The 27195-nt window shown below is 45.0% G+C and overlaps 1 protein-coding gene across 13 annotated transcripts in view; it reads right to left on the bottom strand.

The window, feature by feature from the left end:
- FGFR3 (fibroblast growth factor receptor 3) overlaps window positions 1-27195 on the bottom strand; it is a 92151-nt gene that overhangs the window by 50709 nt on the left and 14247 nt on the right. For all 13 annotated transcript variants that reach the window (XM_072619999.1, XM_072619995.1, XM_072619996.1 and 10 more), the window contains exon 3: window positions 5844-6104. In XM_072619999.1, coding sequence (XP_072476100.1) covers window positions 5844-6104 — 261 coding nt within the window. The remainder of the gene's footprint in view (window positions 1-5843; window positions 6105-27195) is intronic.

The raw sequence follows: 27195 nt of genomic DNA, 5'->3' as shown, positions 1-27195 counted from the left end.
CTTTACATATTCAAAATGGTGGTCTTCCTGACTTAATAGCCTCCCAACAACTCTGTTTGTCTCTGTTCTCCATTTAACTCACTACTTTCTTATCCAATGATGTGAATGCTTTGCTCAAAAATCTTCCATGGTTCCCAACTGCCCACCTCCAGCATTCAAAGCCCACCCCAACCTCGTGAAAAGAGTTCTCTCTTCCACATATACCATGCTCCAGTCCCAAAGTGGAATAACTTTTTATGCAGTGAATTCAGCTACACTAGTCTATGCCTCCAACGCCTTCCACCTTCCCTTTCTTCTAGCCAATCTCTTCTAGTCCCTTAAAGCCCAGCCAAAATGGTGACTCCCTCCAGGAAGGTCCCTTGAGATAACCTTCCCTCTACAGCCTTGCCACTTAGAACTGTAAACTGCAGTTATCCAAGTAAGTTCTGAGGGCAGGGGTCCTGTCCTGTCTAAACTGATCTCCAGAACAAAGGAGATTTATAAATGCTCAAAAAATAAAAAAAAAATTATCGATAAAAATAATGGTAATCAGTGAAGTTTTAAAGAGCACTCCAAGGTTGTTATGGTACTTTCCCCACTATGATGATCCTAGAAGACAGGCAGTACCATTATTTTACAGATGAAAAAACTGGGTCTCAGATGAGGGGAATGATTTGCTCTTGGTCACATAGCTAATAAGTATGAGAGTCAGAACTCGAACCCAGATCTCCTGATTTTAAGATTAGCCCTCTTTTCCTTGTACTGGGACTACTATAGATTACAAAGGGCATTGTGGGTCAGTGGAAAGGATGGCTGGATTTTGAGTGAGAAGCCCTGGTTTTGAATTCTCATCCTGCCAGTTACCACCTGGGCTATACTGGGCCAGTTACTTAAATTTCCCAGGCCTTTACAAAGTGAGGGGCTGGAGGGGAAAGCCCTGTAAGCCCTAGATTTATGATCCTCCCGAGTACTGGCCCCAGTGAGGGTTCAGACTAACTGACCCTTATGGCTGGGCAAAGTCAGCCTGAATTCCTGCAGGTCTGTCCCAACTCAGAGACTGGGGATGACATTTCCTTTCCTGAGAAGGTTCTGAAGAGTTTTGAGTGGAGACACTGCCAAACCAAGTCTTTAACCCCAGAAGTCTGGCAGGTGAGGAGGGAAGCAGAGTAAAGTGAACTTATTTTAGCTTCAAGAATCCCATCCCCGATTCTGTCCTTTCCTCTCACCGCCCTCCCCTCAGCAGCTTGCCTGAGGTTGAGCCTGTCCCCTCAGGGATGAGAGGAAAACCGGTTCTGTTGTTCTTTGCAGACCGGGTCTTCTCTGGGTTTTGCTAAGGCTGGCCATGTACTAAACAGGCCACCAGAACCAAAGTGAGAACAACTGGTTTTAAATCTCATCTCTGTTATTTACTAGCTGTGTGATCTTAGGCAAGTCACTGCAATCAATCAGTCAACATTTATTAAGCACCTACTATGTGCCAAGCACCTGGTAGTCCCCTTTTGCTTCTAAATGCTATGAGCCATTATAAAGTGTGTGTATGCCCCAGAAAATGGGGGAACATTCCTATGCTGAGGATCATGGAAAAGCCCCCTTCTCCCCACCTTGAAAATGCCAAGTCTACAAGTCAGATGGGCACTGAGCCTCTGCTCTGTGAGTGACAAATGTGTTACACTTGTACCAAGATGACATACCCCCTTTGCTCCCATTAGGAGAAGATGAACTTTGCTCTGTCTCTAACACTGGGGATGAGTAGCAATAAATCATTCACTCCCTCACCCTGTCCTCTAGATCAGAAGTGTCAAAGATGCCATTGAATGTGGTCTACAACACACATGAATGTGTCCTGAACTCCAATAAAATCGAATTGGCCAACATTTAACAAAATAAGTAAAAATTCAATAAAACGTTTTAAATCTTAGTTGATGTGCAGTCTGCAAGGATCCATATGTACCATTTAGTGGCCCCCCATTTCGGTTTGACACTCCTGATCTAGACACTCTCTAGTCAAGTCAACATCAGAGAGTAAAGCCAACAGTAGGTCTTGGGTGGACCCATGACTGTCGCCTCATTCAAATTATGTTCTCACTGGTCAGAAAACATTTCAAAACTAGCTGCTGCTCCTGTCTTGGGTGAAATGGGAGGAAACAAGATGCCCAAACCTTCAGGCTGAGACAAGAGTCCCCGTGCACTTGGGGACCCTCCTTGTTTTCCCCAAGGCCACTGCTGTCTCCACTGCTATCTTTGCTGTGACTTCCAGAGAGCTAGGGTTCCCACCAGAGCCATGCAGATCACAGTCCACCCCTTCCTTCTCAGCCTGCGTCTCTCTTATCTCCACTTTCTACCACTGAGGGTGTCCTGGAAAGCCCTCTCTTGGTCATCTTACATTTCATGGGAGGATCTGGGGTCATCTTCTTGTTAAAACACATTTAGGACCAGAGAGCCATAAATCTACATTTAAAACAAGGGACTTAGAGAAGACTTAGAGTCAAAGGGGACCTTGGAGGTCAGTGAGTCCAAGCTCTCATTTTACAGATGAGGAAAATTAAGCCTAGATTTGCTATGGTCACATAGGTAACAAGGAGCAAAGCCAAAATTTGAACCTGAGTCTTCTGGCCCCCAGTCCAGCACTCTATCCACCATACCACTTTGCTGTTCTCTGTAACTATTATCACATGGTTTCCTGGGCCTTCTGATCCCTGAGAAAACAGGCCAGGCAGCTGATATTATCCTCATTTTACAGACACGGAAACAAGTATAGAAAAGAGAAAGACTTTGCCCTAAGTCACACAGTAAATCAATGGCAGAGCCTCAGTGCATACAGGGGTCTCTTCATCCCAGGTCTGGCCTTTCCTCTGGGCTATGTGGGGGTGTAGGACTAAGAATACCCAAGCAGAAGATGAGGGAAGATTGTGGGTAGGCTCTCCCCAAAGTGAGAGCCTTCCAATCCCTGCTACTACTTTTGGGAACCCCCCCTCCTTGGATTTCCTTCCCCTGCTCTGACTATAGCCTTGGCTCAGGAGAAAGAACCAGGCAGAATCAAATGGGGGTGAAGGGGGATAGAGAGGCATGAGCCAGGACCACCAGGAAAGAAGCTCAAATTACCTATTTATGCTGGGCTATTATTAGCCATGGGGAGGGGGAGATTGGAGTTGGAGAGAGTAGAGGGAGGGGAGAAGACGAAGAAGAGAGAGAGGGTTTCTTTAAAAGTTTTCACTTTCCCAGCACCTTAGGCTGGCTGTTTTCCCCCAGGCATGGCCCCAGGTGTCCTCACTCCAAGACATAGACCCTCCCCCGACCATCTGAGCTGTCGCATTGAAGGTAGAGAGCTCCCCATCACAGGAGGCCTTCCAATTCAGGCAGTACAAACCATTTATTCTGTTGACCTAGCAGACTATGGAGGCCCCACAAAGCCCTGAGATTCTGTGACAGTAATCACCTCCGAGGCCGGGCCCTGCAAGCTGGCCTTCCCCAAAGGGACAGACATCTCTATTGGCTGGCCCCTCCCTGGGCACATCCTGAAGCTCTCCCAGCTTAATAACTGTGCCAAGTTAAACGGCCCTGTGGGAATCTAATTCCCCTCTTAACCATTTAATTGATGTAACCTTGAAAAGTCTGGCCAGGTCTTTGCAGGGAGCTCAATTCAAAGCAGATGTGGGCAAGGATGGGCTTGGCTCAGTTGGAGCTGATGGGATTTTTAATCTATTGACAGAATGGAAGCGAACCACAGAGGTATCCATTGATGTTATCAGGTAGAAGCCACAGACCTGAGGACAGGGAGGGATGGAGGGATGCTTTCTGTTTCTTAGGGTATCGAAAGAATCCACCTCTCTCATCTAGCATAGCCCTGGGAAACTTCACGGTGTTGTACTAGTAGATGACAACTGATTTATTCTGCTAAAGCAATTTCTATTCTCACTTTTTTTCTTTTCATTCTTTATTCAGGGATGGCTCAATGGGTAGGGAGTGATCTATTCATCAATGAAGGTGATGTAAAAACACGTTCTAACTTTCCTGACACCGACTTGTTGTTTCTAACTTTTGACAAGTCCCCCTTCCTCCAAACATTTTTCTGTAAAATGGGGAGACAGGACAAAGACGATCTCTAAGGATCCTTTTAGCTCTGACGCTCTCTGTGCTAAGTCTCTTCAAGCTCACATATCCTATAAATGAGATATAGTCATTTGTGGGTCACTGAAGTAGTAGTAACCATGTATCTGAAATCCTTAGCTTGCAAGGCAGATTTTTTTTTTTAAAAAGACTTGATGGGAAAAAACCACAGGAGTTCCTACCCAGTTTCAGAAGTTAACACAGCCCAACGCTGGAAACACCCGGAGCCCACAGGTGCTAATCTCTTCAGGTAACACTTGTTTAATGAATTTCCCCATTAACCACAAATCCACTCCCCAGGTACCTTATTGTTCAAGGGGACCTGCTGCGTAATCTCTTACTTTTGTAGAAAACAAAGCTCATTTTCTCATTACAAATACCCCTAAGTAAAGGAGACCGGATAGGCATTAATATCCTAATTTGACAAAAGAAGAAACTAAGACCGGTTATGTTTACAAGCCCAGGGTCACGCAGCAAGTTAGCACTGCCTACTGAACCGAGAGCCTAGGGGGTTCTATGTGGTCCTCTTTCTGAAGAAATTATTTATACCAACTTAGAGAACTTTTAAAAACCATTTTTCATCCACATCCTTTTATTTGAGTCCATCAGCAATTCCATAAAGAAGGAGGGGAGAGAAGTAGTTGAAAAAAAAAAAAAGCTCTGGGAATTGGGGTTAGGAGACCAGAGTTTAAATCTCAGCTCAGTTATAACTACTTTGTGGCAAGAAGCAAACCTCAGTCTTCTCATGTGTAAAATGGGGATAATACCTACCTACCTCACAGTGTGGGGAAAACACTTTCTCAAGCCTTGAAGCATAAATACATCATGATTCATGTGTTTATGACTATGTTAGATTCATGTATCATAACAATATAATTCATGTAATCATAATAATGATTATTTCCATTTACTAGATGAGAAAGTTGGGATTCAGCCATGGGATGAGATGGCGTCACTGAAGTACTACACCTAGAGAAGACATGAGATGTAATGACAATTGTCTTCAGATGAAAATGAGGTAATGTAGTATAGGGAAACAGGGCCATGGATTTGGAATCCAAGGCTCAATTTGGATTAAAGTCCAGGTTCAACCATGTATGACCCGAGGCTACTTAGTGGAGTTGTAGATTTGGAATCAGGAAGCCCTCACTTAGAATCCTGCCTCAGACACTTCCTAGTTGTGTGACCCTGAGCAAGTCACTTAACCTTATACCTCAGTTTCTTCAACTATAAAATGGGGATAATAATGATACCTACCTCTTGGGGTTGTGAGATGAGAATTTTAACTCAGTACAGTAGCTGGAGAACATTCATAAATGCTTTTCACCACCCTTACTATCCCTTTTCCTCAAAGACAGACGGAACTAGGAATATGGGTAAGTGGAAGAGGCATTTTGGGGCTGAACCGAAAGTCAGAGTGGTCCAAAAGTAGACAGGAATGCCTTGGGGGAGTAGGCTTTCTAGCATAAGGATGAGGGGGTGGAGGAAGATCCTTCAAAGAGTTACATGGCTACCACATGTCTAGGCTATTATATTTTGGATGCCCTCTGAGGTCCCTCCCAGCTCTGACACTGGCTTGCTCAAGGTCATTAAGCTGGTTGGTGATGGAGTAGGGACCAGAGCCCAGCTTTAGCCTTCTCTGAAGACAGGATGACCAGAACCTCCTCCCTTGAAGCCCCCCCCACCCCCAACAGATGGTCCCAGATGGGCCAGGGAGCTATGAGAGCTCCCAAGAGAGCTGCGGCTGAATCACTCACCAGTCACTCGAATGGTAAAGTTGCAGAGAACCTCGCTAGAATGCTTCTGCTGGCAGGTGTAGATGCCAGAGTCATCATAAGACACATTGATAATCTTCAGCAGGTCGGGCCCAATGTGGGTCCTGTTGGTGGGGAGGATTGCCACGCCATCCTTGAACCAGGACAGCACGGACGAGTCTTGGGCCTCGCATCCAAGCTCAATGCTCTCCCCACTTGAGAAGACCAACTCCTCCTGAGTCCTGGGCTCAGTCCTCAATGGCTCTGCAGGGGAAGGAGAAAGCATGGCGACCATTCAGAGGATGAAAGCATAAAATCTTCTTCATCCTTTAAGGCTGGGTTCATATACTTCCTCCTCTGTGAAAGGAAGCCTTCTTTGAATGGGGACTGTCCTTTCCTGAAACTACTAGTGCCTTCTACCCAAATTATCCTAAATTCTTTTGTTCACACACACACACACACACACACACACACACACACACACACACACACACACACACACACACACACACACACACACACACTTTCTTCCAAGGCCTGTTTCATTTGGTTTTTGTAGCCCTGGTGCCTAACATGAGGCCTAATTAAATGCTTGTCCACTGATTTTGTCTTTGTACCCCTCCAGTACATAGTATAAAGTTGGTGCTGAACAAATGCTTGTTAAAAGCAAAAGGAAGACTTCACAGTGAAACTCTAAAGACTTATACAAAACTGATGCAGAGTGAAGTGATAATGAATACAATAACAGCAACATTGTAACAACTCTAGTCAAAGTAACAACCTGATATGGATGAGTTGATAATAAAAAGCATGAGCCCCGCCTCATGAGGGAAGTGACAGACTCAGAATACAGAAATGAGACATATATTTTTGGGACATGGACAATACAGAAAATTGTTTTGCTTGACTGTGCATATTTGTTAGAAGCATTTTCCTTTCCTTTTTTCCAATGAAGGAGGGAGAAAAAAATGCATTTTTATTAACTGAAATAAAAAAGAGTACCTACATAACCAAGCTTCATCTCTCATTTGTAAAAAGGGAGGTTGGACTAGATGATCTATAAGGTTCTATAACTCTTAAGATTTTGGAGATGGCACTTAGGGATGTTAAGGAGGGAAATCAGACCTCAGAACTGAAAATTCCTTTCTCTTCCCTCTTCTTTCTCCTCTATTGACTTCACCAGAAACGATTACCCATTTAATCCCCAACAAGGTTTGCAGTCCAATTTTACCCACCCCTTTTGCCAAACAATATTTAGGGCTATCCTATGTGGACTTCGGAAAACAGTCCCATGGTGAATGCCTGTGGACACACTGAAATGAACCCAATCAGGAGATAGTTCCTTGGACAAAACAAAGATGATCTTTCTTGGTTTTTAATAATTACTTATTATGTGTACTTATTATGCGTAGCCTGTCTTTTCTGATTGAAAGTAACTCCAAGAGGGCAGGAACTATCTTCCTTTTGTCCTTTCATCCCAAGTGCCAAGCATACAGTAGATGCTTAATAAATGCATGTTACTCAGCACTAGGCACTTCTTGTTCTAGCCAAACCAGACAACCATGTCACTCCAAACTTGGCATGCCTCTGCATGGTGTTCTCTATGCCCGGAATGCCTTTGTTGAATGCCAACCTATCTTTTAAGGCCCAAGTCAAATGCCACATATTTCTAAAACAATCTGCGGTTGCTATCAAGAACATCTTTTCTCCTCAGATATCACCCAACATTTTGCATAGAATAATAGGGAGAGAATAAGCATTTATACAGTGCCTAGTTATGTGCATTGTGCTATGTTTATGTCTTATCTGTGGAAGTCAGCTGGAGCTGTCTTAAATCAGCTGACTGTGAACATTTATACCTCAGAAAAAGTTTGTAAAAGGCTACAAAATTGGAGAAATTGTTTTGTTGGTTGTCCAGACTTAAACAAAGTGATGGAGAAAATCTAAATGAGGCAGATTAAACTTACAATGTATATACATTCCCACCTTCCTCCTTCCCCCAACCAGTGGTTAAACATCACACCCCTGCTTATCACCACGTTAAGACCACAGCATCCCAGCTCTCCTTCCTGAAGATGGTCTCAGCCAAATTCTGAATCTCTCCTCATCCCACAGTGCCCAGCACAGTGCTCAGGACCCAACAGGCATTTCACAAACCTTTGCTGATACCTGAGGTGGTATGGATTGTAAGCAGAGGTATGGGGTCCTCTGGGAAAAAACCTAATGAAGTACAACAGGGCTAAAAAGACCACAGAAAGATACAAGTCAAGACACATCCTGTGACCACTAGCCCTAGAGTGACTACTGATGTTGAGGCCTAAACTCCCTGGTTCAGGCTCTGTCCCAGGCTGAGGTCATGGGGTCTTGAGTTGGGAAGAGGCTTGGAAAGCACCCATAGTTCAATTCCCTCACTTTACGCCTGGGGAAACTGAGGCCAAGGAAAGGCAAAGTCTTGAAGTCAGCAGATTCAAATCCAATTCTTCTGATTCCAGATCCAGGATTCTCTGTACTGTAGTCATGGAATCACAAAACCAAAAATGTGGAGACAGAGGGGGCTGGCTTGGCCCCCTCCCCCCATCAGACTCCTCCAGTCCCCAGGAGATAAAAGGCCAGCTTCCTGGAGAGGCTGCAGGGTGGGGTGGGGCACCTGGAGGAAAGGTCAGTACTTCGAGGCACACCTACCTGTAGCCCACGAGCTCTGGGGCCGTCGGATACCATTTGGAATTGCCTCAAGGGGGAAAAAAAGGTAAGATTCTCAGCAGTTGCTAAAAATACCATATTGCTGGGGGTGAAAACAAAGCAAAGAATGTATAGGACTGGACTGGTTGGGACAGGTTTGCAGCTGCACCCAGGCTGTGGGGAGGAGAGGCCTGGGATGGATTTGTTTGCCATGAGATAAAGGCTTTGACTAAGATTGTCTTCAGGGTCCCTGGCAGCTTCCAGAAGTCTCTGATGCCAGGCTCTGGAACTTGCAATGAGACCCTGGCCAACTCCTCCAAGGTCACTCCAGCCTCAGTTTCCCTCTCTGTAAAATTGGGAAGGAAGATCACTAAGGCCTCTTCTAGCTCTGACATTCTGTGTCATTGTTAACACATTGGTTGCCTGGGACAGAGAATAATCAATCACATGTTGACTGATCAGAATCTAGTCTCTGCTAACGTTGAGCTCTGATATTCTAGGAGACTGATAAACATGAGCTAAGACTTTCAGCCCAGTGCCTGTGACACACAGTGGGCACTATATAAATGCCACCTCTCTTCTTCAAAGCTTGGAGAAGGTTTGTGATCCTCAGCTAGAAACTAAGCTCTAGAGGGTGAGAAGTGACTGACTCAAGGTCAAACCTAAGAATGTAGACAGAAAGAACTTTGGAGCAAAAGTACTGAATAGGGCTAGGGAGTGAGGGGCTCAAAACATAGAGGATAGGACTCATGAGAACAAGTCTGCTGGAAGGACTCTTAGAATGTAGAATACTAGGCTGGAAGGGGCTTTGGAATACAGAATGTCAGGGGTTGGAGGGACCCTCAGGACACAGAATGTCAAGAGGGACCCTTAGAACACGGAACGTCAACGTTGCAAGTCTTCCTACACTACCGACACTTAGAACGTTAGAGCTGTAAGTAGGTGGGGATGGAGGAGGGTTGGTGGAAAAGCAGAACAGAATTCAGGTCTCCTAATTCCCAGGCAGCCACACCACTCTGGGAGCGGGGTGTGGAGAGAGACAACACCCCAGGCGTTGGCAGCAGCCCCAGGAGAAGACATCAGTCCTGCAGGGAGATGTACTGGCTTAGATCTCCTTCCAGGTATCTCTGTGGGAATTTCACTCCTAAGAAGAAAGTATTTTCTCTGCCTCCTGATGGGGCTGTGCTCGCCAGTCAACCAGGAGGGGTGGGTTTCAGGGCCTGGGAGGGGGGGGGGGGGGGGCTCCCTGGGAAACCTCTCTGCTCTGACTCAGAACCTTTTTTTCTTTCCTTCCGTAAAAAGTCATTCTAAGTTGAAGGTGGGAGCCACCAGGCTTTTCTGAGTCATGAAAGTATTCTTAATTTAAAAAATAAATGGGGAGAGCGGGTTGGGGCTAGGGAGAGACAGAGAAGCAACCTGCTATAAAACACCTTTTAGAACTTGAGGCAAGTTTCATGGTCTGTGGTTTTGTACAGAGGGCAGTTCCCTGTGGGCCCTCTACTATTAATTGAGGATAATGATGGTTTTATAGGCTCCTGAGAGTAAGTGAAAGGGAAGGGGGTAGTTGAGAGTCTCGGGGCAGGAGGCCCAGAGAGAGAACTTCAAAGCCCACCACCCCCAGGCTCCTGCCTCACCTCCTGGCAAGTGGCCAGGCTGCTCTGGACCTCCTACTGACTCCCTACTAAAAGTGTCGGGGAGCCCTCAGCCCTCGGAAGCCGGACCTACAAGATGACACCAGACACACATCCTAGGACCTGGGCTCTAATTCCAGACCAGGACCAAGGATCCAGTCATCTCCCTTCTCAAGTGAAAGAAGGGGGTGATAAGTAAGCCTTACTAGCTTCTATCCTGAAAGCGTCTATATTTATAGATGTGAAAGGAGGGGGAGATATTTGCAGTGTCTAGTTTATAGGACTGTTATAATGAAACTGCTCCTATAAACCTTAAACCTTAAAGGGGAAGGTGGGGGTAGGGGAGGAGACTGGGTGTCTGTGAACTTGTTTTTAATAAATTATTATCCTGACAACTATATTTCACTAGAATTGGCTTCCTTTGTAATCCAATGTGCTTTACTTTATACATTTAAAAAGATGATTCTAAGAAGTCTTTAGGTTTTACCAGACTGCCTGTCAAAGGGGGTCCCCAGACTGGAAAAAAACAAAAAAACCCCAAAATCCATTAAGATCAACTAAGAAAGGAGCTGGGTGGTACAGTGGATAGAGTACCAGCCCTGGAGTCAGGAAGATGAGCTCCAATTTGACTTCAGGCACTTACTAGCTGTGTGATCCTGGGCAAGTCACTTAACCAAGTGCCCCCAAAAAGCAAGCAAACAAACAAAAGAACACCAAAGCTAAAATTACCCAAGAAAGAATCCAAATCATCCTCCCCTCCCAGCCTGATGACTCTGGGCAGCACCTTTTAAATCAACAATTAGTTAACCTGGACCCACAGAGACGAGAGGAAGTGACTCCAGGAGGCAAGCAGAGGGACAGCAGGCTAAACTTGGATGAGACAAGGTTGGAGTCTGAGTGCAGGATCGGTCTCCGGCTGTGTAGGCAAGTCGAGGGATCCTGGATTTACCGCTGGAAGGGCTGGAAAAAGCCATCTAATCCAGCCTCCACCTGCTCCTCCCATTTTACAAATTAGGAAGCAGGGACTCCAGGGAGATGAAGGCCCAATTAAGTGTGAGAGGCAGAATTTAAACCCAGGCCTTTCTGACTCCTTAGGTCAGTATTACTGGTCACTACATAAGAGGATCTTAGGATTCAGAGTTATCATCTGGTCTCATTGTTACAGCAGGAAACTGAGACTCGGAAATTAAATGACATGACCATAGTCATAGAAGGCAAGTAGAGCAGTCAAGCTGGGATTAAGAACCCACATTTTCAGACTCCAGATTTTATTCTTTCTCCATCACAATATGAAGGAGGTTGGGTATAAGAGATCATTTTAAAATTTTTTGACAGGTGTGTCATAGTGGGGAAATCACCTCCCTCAAACCAAAAAACCCCATTGGATCTAGATTCTAGAGTCTGTGACATTGAACCTATATGAGCCTTGGTTTCCCTTCTTGTTAAAAGGAGGTACAATACTTGTCCTACCACTTTCCCAAATGTGTAGTTTCTCCCATTAGATTGGGCTCTCCTCTTTTTGCTTCTGTATTTGTAGCCACCCCAACATTTAGCACAGAGTTTAGCACACAGCAGGTGCTTAATAGATGTTCATTCATTCATTTCTATCACACAGAATTGTGAAGAAAACTTTGGAAACCTCTAAGTGCTATTAGTATCTGTGACTACTTATTATAATGTTTATTCTATTGAACTTTCTAGGAGAAAGCCCAGATCTCAAAAGAACTGAACCCCCAAACATTGGAGAAGGGAGCGTCACCTTAGGCATCCTCCTCCCCCTTCCTGGAGTCCAACCTACCCCTTTTTTCAAAGGCCTATTAGAGAGTCAGGAGGACAGGCAATCCACTGGCCCCTGGCAGAATTCTTGGCTGTGGATGGGTTTAACAAGAAAGAGGCTCCATTCCAAAAAAGTTTCCAAAACATCAGGTCCCAAGGGGCCTGAAAGGACAAAACTGCCCCCCACCCCCAACCCCAACAGGCCCTGTCCCTGGGCAGGGGAAGAGGCCCCAATATACATATGTAAAAGTACTCTCAAGGGGGGCAGAAAAACAACCATTGTGGAAGCAGGTTCTGTTTTTAATTTTTTTTTTTTAAAGATTTCTCTAGCCTCCACAAACACCCTCAGGACTGAATTTCTGACATGTCAGTAAGTATGCAAGGTGCTCAGCAAGGAAGCAGAGAACTCAGTCTACCTCACTGACACATTTTTTTGTTAATACCTAGTAAGTGTCAGGTGACACAGTGGTTACAGCCACTGTCAGTACTGTTGTTATTGACCACCTAGCTATAGGAATTTCCTTGCAACCTGCTACGTGTCCATTCCATACTGCTTTCCCCTTTTTATAAAGGGGCAGGAGGGGGGGAAGTCCTGGAAAGAAGGTCTGGCTTGTGGGGTCAACTTGGTTAGGGAACTTTCATTTCTGCACTCTTCTTATCATATGAGAGGGTTGGGGCAGATACCATCTGGTATTCTACCCAGCAAGGGGATTCTTTAATATGAATTTGTTAGAATAGTTAGCCCCCAAACTCATCTGCCACCCATTCCACTTTGCACTCATCCCCCCTCCCCCTTCTCCTCTTCTTGAAAGTTATCACACTTGAATCTCAAATCAAAGTGAGATCAAATCCTGGAATCATTTTAGAGCTGAGAGGGCCCTCACGGACTAAGCAGTAAGGCCCACTTCTCATTTTACAAAGAGGAAAGACCATGCCCAAGGTCACATAGCCATCCCTGATTTCCTGGTGCAATGCTATAGGCTGCCTCCCCCAATCACCTTTAAATAGCCCGAGTCTGCTGAATCTTAGCCTCCTCGTGGGCACAGTCCAATCCTAACCCAAGCCTGGTCTAGGTTGGGAGTGCCATGAAACGTAGGGGAGGGAATCGCATCTTCATTATCTATGGGACATCAGCCCTTACTAGCAAAGGCAGGCTCAGGGGAATGCTAAATGAAGATGGGCTGATGAATGAGGGAGGGAATGAATACATGAATGAAGTTCCACCCTCTTACTTGGTGCCCACAGTATTTTCACAGAAAGTTTTAAATAGAAAAGCTTAAATATAACAACTAGAATTTCCTAAATCAGTTTGGGTGCCCCCCTTCCATCATTGGAGGTCTCCAAGTAGGGGACAAATAACCAGCCTGGAATGTTGCCCCCAGGGGATTTCTCCCCAGGATTAGATGGCTGAAGGTACCCTCTGAGCTCACATTCTGAGATTCTAGGATTCTGCTTAGGTGCGCCGTAGCTAGATACATGTCACGTGTCCCAAGAAATGGCTCTGAGAGGGCGGTTAAGGTGGAAGAGGCTCCTCATCCATTTTACAGGTGAGGAAACTGAGGCTCTGAAAGTGGGTATGACCTGCCTAAGTCACATAGCTGGTAATACTATTGCCGACACACATTCCTCTGGCTCATCAAGGTTTATAAACTGTCCTCTTTACTTACAAAAAACCTGCTGAGTTGTAGAACAAGAATTATCAGACCTCACTGGACACAAAGTCTCTTTCCACTTCTTCTACTTAGGGGTCTGACTCCCAGGTCATCTCAATGGGCTGATTCCCAGGAATTTAGGCTCTGGTGCCTTCCCTGTTCTTACCCTTCATTACTGAGGAGGGCAAAGTTCAGCGGCAAAATTCTTTTAGCTCACTTTAATTCAATTCAGTCCAATAGGTGACCCAGTGGATAGAGCACTGAGCCTGGAGTCTGGAAGATTCATCTTTATGAGTTCAAATCCAGCCTCAGATACTTAACTAGCTGTATGACCCTGGGCAAGTCACTTAACCCTACTTGCCTCAATTTCATCATCTGTAAAATGATCTGAAGAAGGAAATGGCAAACCACTCCAGTGTCTTTGCCAATAAAACCCCAAATGGGGTCATGAAGAGTCAGACATGGCTGAAAACAACTGAACAACAAGCATCAAAAGAAGTATTAGACTTCAGAGTGAATTCAGAAGATTTAGAGCTTTATAAATGAAGAAATTGAAACTCAAGGAGGGCAAGAGATTTGACTAAGGTCATACAGCAAAAAAGGGGTAGGGTTGAGATTCACACTCAGGTTCTCTGACTTTCAATCAAAGGCTCCTTCCCTCATACCAGGCAGTGTAGCTCCATGACCTTGGGCAAATCACCGAAAATCTTAGGATGCTTATTTTTCTCATCTAGAAAACAAACATGAAAATACCTGCATCATATCGACCTCACTGTGCTGCTTTAAGGATCAATACAATTACCAAATGAGAGCTATGATTATGTATTTCCTAAGCACAAGATACTGTAAAAACAAAACTGACCAGTGTGCGAGATGCTTTTAAGTTCCCTAAGTTTTACTTAGGTATGGAAGGTATGGGAAGGGGCTGTATCTTACTCATTTTTCTCTACCTGGGCGCTATGCTTAGTGTTTTGTTTGCTTGAATTCTAATTGAGCTTAAAGAAAGCTCACGCAAGGTTTTGGACATGGTAGCAGGGCTCTGGAGAATCCCCTCTCTTTGATTTATTTTTAAATTTAATTTTTATTTTAAGTTTTTTTCTCAAATTACATGTTAACAACAATTTTTAATTTTTTTCCCCAAATTTTGAGTTCCAAATATCTCCCTTCTCTCTGCCATCCTTGAGAAGATAAGAAATTTGATATAGATTCCTCCCCTCCTTTAAAGAAGGACTCATGGCTGGGGTGAGAGGTGGGAGACAAGGTAGAGAAATAATGGCAGAGCTCTCTCAATCTGCTCCCCAAATAACTTTAAAATAATGCCTCAAAACAAACTCTAGAGTGGCAGAAATGACAAAACGATGGGAAGAAACAGTTTTCCAGGCCAAGAGAATGGGGAGGAAGTGGTCAGAAGCAAAACACTTTTGAGGAGGAACAGGGAGAAAGGATAAATGGGGAAAATAGGATGGAGGGAAATACACAAGAATCATAACTGATTTTTTACAGCAAGTTTTTCTGATAAAGGCTTCATTTTTCAAATATATAGAGAACTGAGAATGTAAGTCATTTCTCAATTGATAAACGATCAAAGGATATGAGCAGGCAGTTTTCACATGAAGAAATCAAAGTCATATGAAAAAATGCTCTATATCACTATTGATTAGAGAAATTACACCTATCAGATTGGCTAATATGACAGAAAAGGAAAATGACAAATGTTGGAGGGGAGATGTGGGAAAAGTGGGACACTAAAGCATTGTTGGTGGAGTTGTGAACTGATTTAACCATTCTAGGGAGGATTCTGGAACTATGCTCTAAAGATTATGAAACCATGTGTACCCCTTGACCCAGCAATACTACTACTAGATCTATATCCCAAAGAGATTAAAAAATAAAAAGGAAAAGGTCCTATATCTATAAAAATATTTACATGTGCTCTTTTTGTGGTGGCAAAAAAATTAGAAATTGAGAGTATGCTCATTCATCGTGTAACGGCTGAACAAATTGGGGTACAGAATGTAATGGAATACTATTGTGCTATAAGAAATGAAAGCAGGATGTTTCCAAAAATACCTGGACTTACATATACTGATGCAAACTGAAGTGAGCAGAACCCAACACAAGTTTGAAGAGTAACCTCAATATTGTATGGTGATTAACTATGAATGACTTAGCTATTCTCAGCAATACAAAGATTCAAGACAATTCTGGGGACTGATGATAAAAAAAAAAAATACTATCCATGTCTAGTGAAAGAACTGATGGGAGTCCAAATGCAGATTGAAGCATACTTTTAAACTTTATTTTTCATGGGATTTTTTTTTTTTTTTGGTCTGTGTTTTCTTCGGCAACATAGCTAACATGGAAATATGTTTTGCATGACTACATAATCTATATCTAATAGATTGCCACCTCAGGGAGAAGAGATGGGAGAGAGAGAGGATCTGGAACTTAAAATTTAAAAAAACGAATGTTAAAAATTATTTTTACATGTGATCAGAAAGGAATAAAATAAAATAAAAGAAGGACACTGACTCACACTGTGAGCTTCCTGAGGGCAGGGAGAGTCTTCTGCCATCCTCTGAATCGCCAGTCCTCGGCATATAGGAAGCACTTAATAAATACTTACTGACCGACTTAGTGACTCTCTTAAGTGTCTTATATTGGACTCTAAGGCTTGGGTCACATTTATTATGCTTTCTGTATAAAAAGAAGATTCACCATTTTTTCCTTCCTTGGGGACTGACTGTATTTATTTATTTTATTGCTCTGGGTGGCTGGTGTCATTGACCAATGACTTCCAGGATGGAATGGTAGATGTGACCTCTCAGCTGCCAGTCCCCAACTCTCAGGCTTTGGAACTGCAGGGGAAGACTGAGGAGCTTTACTTTGCATTCAAAAAGCAACATTAACCCTTCTCCATTTCTTCCTCCCCGCAGCCCGCCTTTCAGTACACTTCCTCCTGGAAATTAGCTTTGGGTTTCACCAGCCAAGGAGAAAATAGGATTCCCTCCCTGCCTTACTCCTGGGGGCTCCCCTTTTCCTCTTGCTGGAGAGAAACGGAGGCAGGGAGGGGAGTTGCTGAGGACGCTGTCCAGCGTCACTTAGATATAGGTTAGGCTGGGGGGACCCTCTCCAGCTGAGTGATTTCAGCTTCCCCCTCTCGCCCCCATAAGCTGCTGATATACCCCAGGACCTCAACAGCTCAGGACACACTGGTCATAAGGTGCCTGTTGGTCACCCGGTGTTTTTGCTCAGCCCCAGCCTCCCTGTAACAGATTTTCTTAATTTTAGGAGCCTGATTTTCTTCATAGTTTTTTTCTGTTCTTGTTATAATGAACTTGACAAGCACCAACACAAACCTTTCCCTACACAAAGAGCAGAGTAAGAGGACTGCATGGAAAGCCATGGATCTCCATTCATGTGTCTCGGTTTCGGTACCCGTTTGGTAATGTCTGAAATTGAATGTGGTCATTCCAACGTTGCTGTACTTGCTGATGTCCCCATGTGAACTTCTGTCTTCTCTCTGTGCAATTTTTAATGATTCATTGACGCTTTTTTTTAAAGCATTACTCCAGAAAAAAAAAAGCCTTTCCTTGCAACAAATAAGCATAATTATGCAAAATAAACCCAGCCACAGCATGGAGAAGCTGTGCATGTGAATGTTCACACAGAGCAGAGGCAAATACCCTTAGACACCAAGTAGGCATGGTCAGTACAATCCAATGCTAGCTCGATTCAATGGACCAAATTGATTAGGCACTGTAGAGGCTCCAGACAGAGGCGGTCTTGCACACAGGACCTCAACATGTCCAAAGCAGAAGTCATTATCCTTCCCTGAGGTCAGAGGATTTGGATTTGGGAAGGGCCTTACAGGCCATGTGGTCTGGGAATTCTCAAAGTTTTTCTGTCCCATACCCTTATCTTTAAGTAAACCTTCTGGCTTGCTCTAGGCAATAAGAAAAGAAATAAGAAACAGAATGGAGATCGATTCAGTATAAAAGGAAATAAATTTTAGAGTTTTCATGCATAGGTACAGAAAGAAAAAGATGAGTTAATTTCAATAGAAGGATATAGTTATTTACTAAATAGTCCCTGTAAATAAGCTCATATGCCCTGGACACATATAATCCAGGCTGGGAACCCTGGTTTGGTCCACCTCCCTCATTTTATAGAGCAGAGAAGTGAGACTCAGAGATGGGGACTTGCCCAGTGCTAGGCAAGGTGCCGAATGACTCAAGTAAGGCCCCCCAGATTCCAAATTCAGTAAATCAGTGTCTACCATTTTTTTTTGGGAGGGGGGATGATCAGAGCAATTTACCAGAATCATCTTGCTAAATGGGATGGACGGAGGCCTGTGCTGGGGAGGAAAAGTAGCCAAATTGATGAAATCAAGGTCCTTTCAAAGCATGAATCAACAGTTAGGAATGGGCCCTGAATCAGACCCTGGGCTACTCTGAACTGTCTTCTGAGAATCTCCAAATAGTTTCCCAGGGGAGTCAACTTGGTACTGTGGCTTCGGAGTCACAGCCCTGGGTTTGAATCATTTTTTTTTTTATGATAATTTAAAATACTTTTTACCTGTGTGACTTAAACGTCCCATTCCCCTTTCATAAAGGAGGAGATTGGTATATTTGGCCTGGCTTTAAAGCTATGATCCTATTAGCTGGGAGGTCTTCCTTATCTACACACCCACCAGGAGCTGGGCTGACCCCCTCTTCCAGGACAGCTCACAATCCCCAGGGCTCCCAGCCCTCACTGAGCCACACAATTTATTCACTATTCATTTGTATATGTATTCAATTAGGCTGTGAACTCCAGCCAAGCAGGCACGAGGTCTCCTACTTTTCCCCAGCCCCTGGGGCACCTAGGATTGGGGGCCGGTGTGCAGTGTACGTGGGGGCAGGGGAGGAGGTGGGAGGGGGTTTCAGCAGCAGGTGTTTCACACTTGCTGAAGGATTTAACTAAATTGGAAATCAGAGATCAGGGGAGCTAAGAAGGACTTTATAACATTAAAAAGTCCAAGTTGGAAACAGACCTGAGGTCAGAACACTGCCCCTCCTCTTCCACCCAAGTGAAGGCGCACAGTAGACACTTCATAAATGACTGAGACACATACAAAAAGGGGACTCGGGGATTTCTAGGTTTCATTTTTGTCTTCTCTTGCTATATGTTGGCACTTCCCATACCCTCATGCCTGGAATGCACTCTTTCATCTGTGCCTGTTGGAATGGCTACCTTTCTTCAAGGTTAAGCTCAGGTGACACACCCCGGTCTTTCTAGGGAAGCCCACCCCCCTCTCTTTTCAGGACTCTCTCCTGCCTGGAATTCTCTTGTATTTATTTATCTGTGTTTCTGGTTGTATTTCAGAGAGCACTGCAAGTTTCTTACACAGCAGAGACTGTTCCCCCTCCTCCCCCTTTTTTGCATACCCATCACTTAGCACAGGAGTTTTTATTAAGGAGATGAGTTCTGTGAAGTCTGGATTCAGTCAAAGGGTTGCACTTGAGGACCTAGAGGGCCACATGTGGCCTTGAGGTTGAAGGTTCCCCACCCCTGACCCTAGCACATGGTTGTTAATGACTGTAGTTGTGTGAACAGAAAGATCAATCGTTTGAAATTGAACACTAATTCTAATGATCAAGCATGGCCCCGGAGAGGTTGAGAAAATTTCTTTCCCTTCACTGTAGAAGTGGGGAACTATGGGTAGGGAACGTTGTGTTTTCTATCAGATCAGATGCTTAGTTTTGTTGAGCTGTTCTCTTTCCCCCCACTCTCCTTAAAAAAAAAAAAATCTTTGTTAAAAAGAAATGCTTACTGGGGAGGGGGTCTACATGAAAATGAAAGTAAATTTAAAAGGCATCAATTTAAAAAAATTCAAACAATATGTATCAGAAACAAATGGTTGAATTGAAGTGAATCTACCCCTTATCTTTCAGAAGACACTGATGGTCAAAGAAAGGAAAGTAGCTGCCTAGGCTCACACAAGGAAACTGTGGCAGGTCTCCTGGATCACTGGGCATCTCTCACGTAAAGTGAAGGGAGGTATGAGGACAGCTCCGTCCTGCAGAAAGTTCTCAGCACCCCCTAATGTAAAATCCTTCTTCACCCACCCCTCTCCACCTTCCCCTGGATCTTCCTTGGTTCCAGCTCTGCCTCCCCCTCCCCCCCACCCCCACTTTCCCCTTAATCTTCACTTAATTCAGGCAGCTGGCCGTAAATACCCCCAGAACAATGGATTTAATCCTGAAAGTCCTGAAAGGGAGCTCCCCCCCACCACACCCCAGCCTGGAAGGGGGGCAAGAAGGAGAAACCCCACCCCCCTTCTCTTCCCCTGGGACAATGGGGGGACACTGGGGCTCTGCCTAATTAAAAACGGAAGTGTTCAGCTCAGAGCCAAAGTTTGGGCAAAGAAGTAGAAAAGTGGGGGAGGGAGGGCTGGCCCAAATGGGGAGGGTCTTTTCCATTGAAAATCTAGACTCCAACTGGGGCCACATTCAGGGAACGTTAATTGTCATTCCAACTCCGAATGTCCTAGTTTCTAAGTGGAAACTGCTCCCCAGAAGGCTAATGAATCCTCTGCTGTGGCTGGAGCTATTACCCCAGTCCTGAACAGGGTCCAAGTGGACAGGGTCCCATCATCCTGTAACCCCCCCCCCCCATCCTAATCCATCCTAATCCGTGTCCCTTCCCCTTCTCCCTCCCCACCCCCCAGCCCCAAGCAACCCTGGTCAAGTCACTTAACTTCTAAACTTCCTCTCTATAAAAAGAAGGGTTTGGATTAGATGGATGGTGTCCGAGGTGCCATCCAACTCTAGATGTACGATCCCATGAACCCCAGTCCAGGCTAATAATATGACACAGATCCCCTGATTCCATTTCTGGAACACACAAAAGATTTTCTTCTTAACAGCCTTGGTAGAGAAGTGGGACAAGGAGTATTTTGTCCCCATTTTAGAGATGAGGCAACTGAGGTCTGAAGAGGTGAAGGGAATTTGTGGTAGAACAGAAAGAGTATTGGACTCAGGAGGCTGAGTCTTTGTCCTACCACTTAACTCCAAGAATAACCTTAAACAAATTACTAACTTTTCTGGGCCTCAGTTTCTTCCTTTATAAAATGCAGAGATTGCTTGGATCAGAGAGCTTCCAAGGTACCTTCCAGCTCTGATGTTCTGTAAACCTAGATGAGTCACTTCCATCTATGCCTCAGTTCCCTCATCTGTAAAATAGGAATGATAACCCTTGTCCTTCATTCACACAGAGGTAGATGGAAAGAAATAACAGATATCAGTTCTTACAATTGTTGTCATTCACGTTTCCAAGTCTCTACTTTCCACTTGTGTGAGATTAGTAAATTGGACTGGTAGGTCTTAAATGTCTCTTGCATTTCTGATACTTCTGTGGTTTGTGATTTGCTCCCAAGATCATAGGCCACACTAGTGAAATCTTAGAGCCCAACAGAATCCTAGGTTTTGGGGACTCTCGATCATTCTGCTTTGTGGTTAGCTTTGTACTTGAAAAAAAGCAGACTTGCCATGTCAGGGTGTCCATCAAATACTTTTAAAAATGCTAGATCTGAGGAAGAAGGGTGGCCCAGGATCAAATATAATGACACCTCTGAGTCAGAAGGCTTCTCTCTGTCCTCCTGTGGACCATGACATAGGAGATGGAGCAATGGATTTGAACATCAGAGGACCTGGGTTCAGATTCTGGATCCACCATTTACTCTGTGACCTTGGGCAAGACATTTTTTTTCTTTTTAGCAATGGGCATTAATTTCTTCCTTTGTAAAAGTTTAAGTTTATATGAGATCACCTCTAAAGTTCCTTGTTAGCATTCTTCATAGTAGGTTTGTTGAAGTGTGGCCAGCTTTGATTCCTCCTAAACCTTACTCTTCTCCCATTTCAGAGAAGAAACTGAGGCATAAAGGTTGTGGAGACTTTATAGAATTACAGAATGCCAGAGCTGAGAAAGCCTTTGAAAAAAATCACCCCATTTAACCCCTTCATCTCACAAAGAAGGAAGTTGAGGTCTAGAGAGGGTCACTCGCTCAAGGTTACACTGTCAGTCAAGAGCAGGGTTAGACCCTAAGCTCCTGGACTCTGAATGGAGGGCTCTTTCCGGCCTGCCAAGTCATGGCAGAGCAAGGACCCCAGCTAAGTCCCTGCCTGGCCGTGCCTCTCTGGCCCTCCCCTTTGGGACCTCAGGCTCTTGGTGCTAAGCTCTAGGAATTCATCTGAAGCCAGAAAAAGTCAGCAGTTTCCCACATCCAAGGGAGGATTTTTAATCTGCTGACAGGGCTGTTGGTGCCTGGGACAACCCATTACAGCCTGGCTGTATGGGGCGGGAGAGGTGATTACTAAGTCTAAGGCTGGCTAGGTGGTGCTTCTCCCCTGCCCTCTCCAGCCCAAATGTCCCCACAGAGGTGTTGTCCCCTGCGACTTTCAGCAGTCTGGGATGACAGTCAGTTTCCCAGCTAAGGGGACCTGCCCCCAAGAACCCCTCTATTCCTACAGGGACCGCCTCCTGGAGAGTGCTACTGATCTCTGTGCTTATCGGGTCATTCATCCCCTGAGGCATGTGAGCTACTTATGGGGCAGAGAAAATCACTCGCTGTAATTTCTAAAAGGCTTTCAACTTTGTGATATAGGTGGTATTATTATCCCTACTTTACAGATTAGGAAACTGAGACAGCATGCTTTTACTTGACCAGGGCACACAGGTAGAAACGGCAAAGCAAGAATTTTAACTCAAGTCCCGTGACTGCATTTTAGCACTATTTGGAATCACCAAGCAGCATCTCCATTCTAATGATCAATTCTAAGAGCACTGTGATGCCTCATTTTACATGAGGAAACTGAGGACAGGGAGGGGGTGGAACTTGTTAGTGTCAAGAATGGGAGAACAGAACCCTTTATCTCTTGGCAAAGTTGGATGTGTGTGAGTATGTGTGTAACAAACAAAAGAGAAAACAAAGCTAACAAAGGCACCCCGCCCCCACCCCCAATCTCTGCCTGAGGAAGCACTAAGCCATCAGTAGATGGCAGGCTCCCCTTCAGAACCTAAACTCCAGACTGATTAGAAGGACCCTGGGACAGAGTTAGAGACAGCTTCTTGGTGCGTTTGAAAGCAGAGGACCTGGTTTCAGCTCTTAGACTTTGCCACTTACTACGTACGAAAGTTTTGAGCCTCGGTTTCCCTTTGTAAAACAAGGGGACTCTTTGAGGTTCCCCTTCCAGATTGGAATTTTATGGCCTCCAAGAGGACCAGCAGTTAGCAAGAAGAAGAGAGAAAACCTGTCCGTCTTAAAAACGGTCAGAGAATGCAAGACAGGATCAGGGACCTCTTCTTCCTTGGTCCTAAGCATTCTTTAGGACAGCTGGAATTTTTTGAGGGAGAAGGCTCTGGGGCTTTTATCTATAGAAACACTGTCCTGGGCATATCTACATGCTCCATCTAGGGGCTACTCAGACTCACTCAAAATCCTTATTTAACTGCAAGACCTTGGGAGAATCACTTCCCACCTCCTTGGGTCTCAGTTTCCCCAGGTGTAAAATGAGATGTCTGGACTGGATGATCTCTTCAGATCCAGGAGGGGCCACTTTAAAGTACTGGTTCTCACCATGCCCAGACTCCAACAAGACAGCAGCATTTTACCTAACCTATGCACTACTCCATCCCCACCTCCTGTCAAGTGTGCCCAGTTCAGCACACAGAAAGTGCTTCTAAAATGTTCTCTGGATTCAGCTGAGAAGCCAAGGCAAAGCTAGGGTAGTTACGCCCACTCCCAGGCCTATGAGTATATAGCACTTATTTTGATTTTAGAAATTCCCCACTCTCCAAGCTACAGAAGGCATCTGTCCCCTCCACGGGCACAAATGCACTTTCTCTCCAGCCCTGGACTCTAGATGGCATCATCACAGATGGCTTCAGCCTAACTCCAGCTGTCAACGGAGAGGGGAACAGCTGGTTTCTATACCTACCCGTAATAAACTGTTGGGGGAGAGGGATAAAGGGGGAAAGGGAAACCCAGTGACTTTCTCCTCCCGGGGCCTTTCTCCTCTGTCCAGAAAAAGCTTCTGTTCTCTACCAGTCTGTGTATGGGGCCAGAGCCAGGTGTGGGAGAGAGGGGGTCACAGCATTATGGGATCACAGAATGTCAGGGCTGGAAGGTACCTTAGAACACAGAAATGTCATAGCTGGAAAGGACCTTAAAACACAGAACACAAAGTATCAAAGCTGGGAGTTTAGAACATAGACCACAAAGTATCAAAGCTGGAAGGGATCTTAGAATATAGAACACAAAATGTCATAGCTGGAAGGGACCTTAAAACATAGAACACAAAGTATCAAAGCTGGAAGGTAGTTTTGAACATAGAACACAAAGTATCAAAGCTGGAAGGGAGCTTAGAACATAGAACACAGAATGTCATGGCTGAAAGTGACCTTAGTACACAGAATGTCAGGGCTGGAAGGGAACTTAGAACATAGAACACAAAGTATCAAAGCTGGAAGGGAGCTTAGAACATAGAACACAAAGTACCAAAGTTGGAAGGGCCCTTAGAATACAGAACACAGAATGTCATAGCTGGAAGAGATCTTAGAATACAGAACACAGAATGTCTTAGCTGGAAGGGACCTTAGTAAACAGAATGTCAGGCTCCTTAGAACATAGAACACTAAGTATCAAAGCTGGAAGAGACCTTAGAACATAGAATGTCCAAGCTGGAAGGAAGCTTAGAACACAGAACACAGAGTGTCATAGCTGGGAAAGGATCTCAGAAGACAGAACACAGCATGAAAGCTGGGAAGTCTCCAGAGAAACCATTTCGACCAAAGCTCTCATTTAACAGAAATGGAAAGTGAGACCTGGAGAAAGGAGGAGCCTTGCCCGAGGTGAGGCAGAGGTAGGGATGGGATCCTGGTTCCAAACTGAGCCACTCTTTCCCAGAATGCATTTCCTCCCTTTGTTTTCTCTGTAAGACATGTTGCTGATCCCTGTGAACATAGTGATCCGTTCCAGGCCCAGTCCTGGGCAGGCACTGGAGGTACCACAAATCCCAAGAACAAAACTGAGGCTTGTTTTTTCAAATCCACTAAATGACAGCATCCAGGTCAGGCCTCCAAGCCCCACCGAACCCGACCAAAGCAGATGAGCTGCGCCTGAATTGGTGGATTTCCCCAGGGCCCCACCTCTTCCAGGCAGCCCCCCTGGGGAGGATTAGCTCCACTTTCTCTGAGGCATTGTGTGAGTTTCCAGCTGTGACCGAGCCTCCAGGGGCCCCCAGTCACTGATATGATAGAACTGCCTTGCAGAGGACTTCCAACCCTCTCCCGATGCCCAGCCCCAAGCGACTGGAGCAGGAGATTAGGAGAACCCACACCTACAATTAAAGCTGGCCCCACTCAAAACAAACCCTTTGTTGTGGTGTGTTCCTAATGAAGGCTCAGAAGAGAGAGGGTTCTGCCTCACTGAGCAGTGAGGGGTGGAAGAAAGGGCCTTGGAACCTAGGATCACAGGCTTACAGCAGGAAGGGGCCTCCAAGGTCACCCAGCCCAACCCTCTCATTTTACGGGAGGAAACTGAGGCCCTCACTCACTAGCTGGGAGGGAGCAGAGTTAGGTCTGATGGGCAGGCATTAGGCCTGGGCTCCAAATCGGATCCTGCTCTTTGGGGATAATAATGTCTTATTATCCTCAGTCCCTGGAAGTGTGAGTGGTGGTAAGGCTGACCGATGGGAAAACACCTCGTAAGCTTTAGTGGTACGGAAGTGTGAGCAAGGACTATTCCTGACTAGCGAAGTGACTCTAGCCAAGTCACTTCCCTCTCGGCCTCAGCTGCATCTTCCGATACATTAAGTGGGAATGATGATGCTTCTCTTACCGCCTTCTCAGAGCTATTATGAGAAGAAAGTATGTGTTAGATCCTAATAAGGCCCTTATATGGGAGCTAGGATGATTAGTCATAACAAAAATCACAGCGGCCATTTCCCTACTATTCTCTACTGGCTCACAAAGCACTCATTTCCACAACAGCACTGTCTCATGGGATCAAACCACCTTAGTAATAATAAGTAATACCATTAGCTAATATTTATAGTGTTTTAAGGTCTGCAAAGCACCTAATGAAGAGGATTTCACCTGATTCACACAATCACACAGGGAGGAAAATGCTATGACCATATTCATTTTATAGACAATGAAACTGAGGCAGACTCGCTCAGGGTCATTCAGCTAAGGAAGTATCTAAGGCTGGATTCAAACTCAAGTCTTAGCGCTCTCATTCACTATACTGCCTCTTTCCAAGTTTAGAACTGGAAGAGGCCTTCCAGAACATCTTAGTCTAGGAGTTCCTAAATGTTTTTTTGTGCCACAGACCCCAATGGATCCCTTCTCAGAATGTTTCCAAATGCATAAAAAAAAATACATAGAGAAATCATATGGAAATCAACCAATCTATCTGTCTGTCTATTTATTTTTAAAAGTAAGTTCATGGACCTGCAGGTTAAGAGCCCCTAATCTATTCCATCATTTTACAGAAGAGGAAACTGAGTCCCAAAAACTTAAAGTACCTTACCCAGGACCCACTCCTGCCCCAAGGTGAGGATCCAGCTCTCCACCCAGACTAGCCCTGCCTAGCACCCTGTTGCTACCCCTTTCTTTTACCCCAGAACAAAAAGTCTTATTGGAAGGAACCTTAGAGATCTTTTAAATCCAACTCTCCCATCTTACAGCTGTGGAAACGGAAGCCCCGAGAAAAGAAGAGACTTGTTCAAAATCGGCCAGCAAGCGAGCATGAGAGGTGGGAGGAGGACTCAAGCGTCCCCACTGGGCTCCTTCTCCTCTGCTGTTCTGCCCCTAGCAATGATGTTCAACAGACAATATTCAATTTGGTTTGGATTTTTCTCTAAGTCAGAGGTTTAATTAAATATAGGGACCTCTCCTTGGGTAGGTCTGCTCTTCTTGGGGTAATGGCCAAACATCATCCAGGAGAAGAAAGAACATCTACTAGGAAAGAGCCCAGGAGTTCCTTGGAAAGGAAGCTTTGTCTGCATGGGCATTATTTCATTCGCCATATTTGTATGTCCAGAGCCTCCTCGGTGCCTGGCACATCCTTAGGAGTCACCTAATAAACTCCTCTTTCCAGTGCTAGTCCTGCTGTGGAATTCACCGTGTGACCCAGTACAAGCTACTTAACCTATAAAATGAAGAGGATGGACCAGTTAACCTCAGAGGTCCCTCTTGCCTTCATCAGTCTGTGGGTCTACATCTTTGGCTGTATTTCTTATCACAGGACCTGGAAGGGACCTTGGAAGCCACGGAGTCCAAGCCCTTCATGGTACAGATGATGAAACTGAAGCTAGGAAAGTTAAGTGGATTGCCCAGGGTCAGTGAGTCAAAAGTCAGTCAGTCAATAAGCTTTTATTAAGTGCCTACTATGCACCAGGCACTGGGCTAATTGACTGGGGAGAAAGAAGAAGGCAAAAACCAGTCCCTGTTCTCAGGGAGCTCACAACATACAAACTCTTTGGCACAAACAAGATGGCAGCGGGAGAAATGGGAACTAAACAGTTAAAGGGCATTGGGAAAGACTTCTTGCAGAAGGTGGGATTTTTAGCT

Source organism: Notamacropus eugenii, chromosome 6 (assembly GCF_028372415.1).
Source record: "Notamacropus eugenii isolate mMacEug1 chromosome 6, mMacEug1.pri_v2, whole genome shotgun sequence".
Classification (NCBI taxonomy): Eukaryota; Metazoa; Chordata; class Mammalia; order Diprotodontia; family Macropodidae; genus Notamacropus; species Notamacropus eugenii.
The sequence above is the reverse complement of the archived record's forward strand: the minus strand, read 5'-3'. Positions and strand labels throughout refer to the sequence as shown.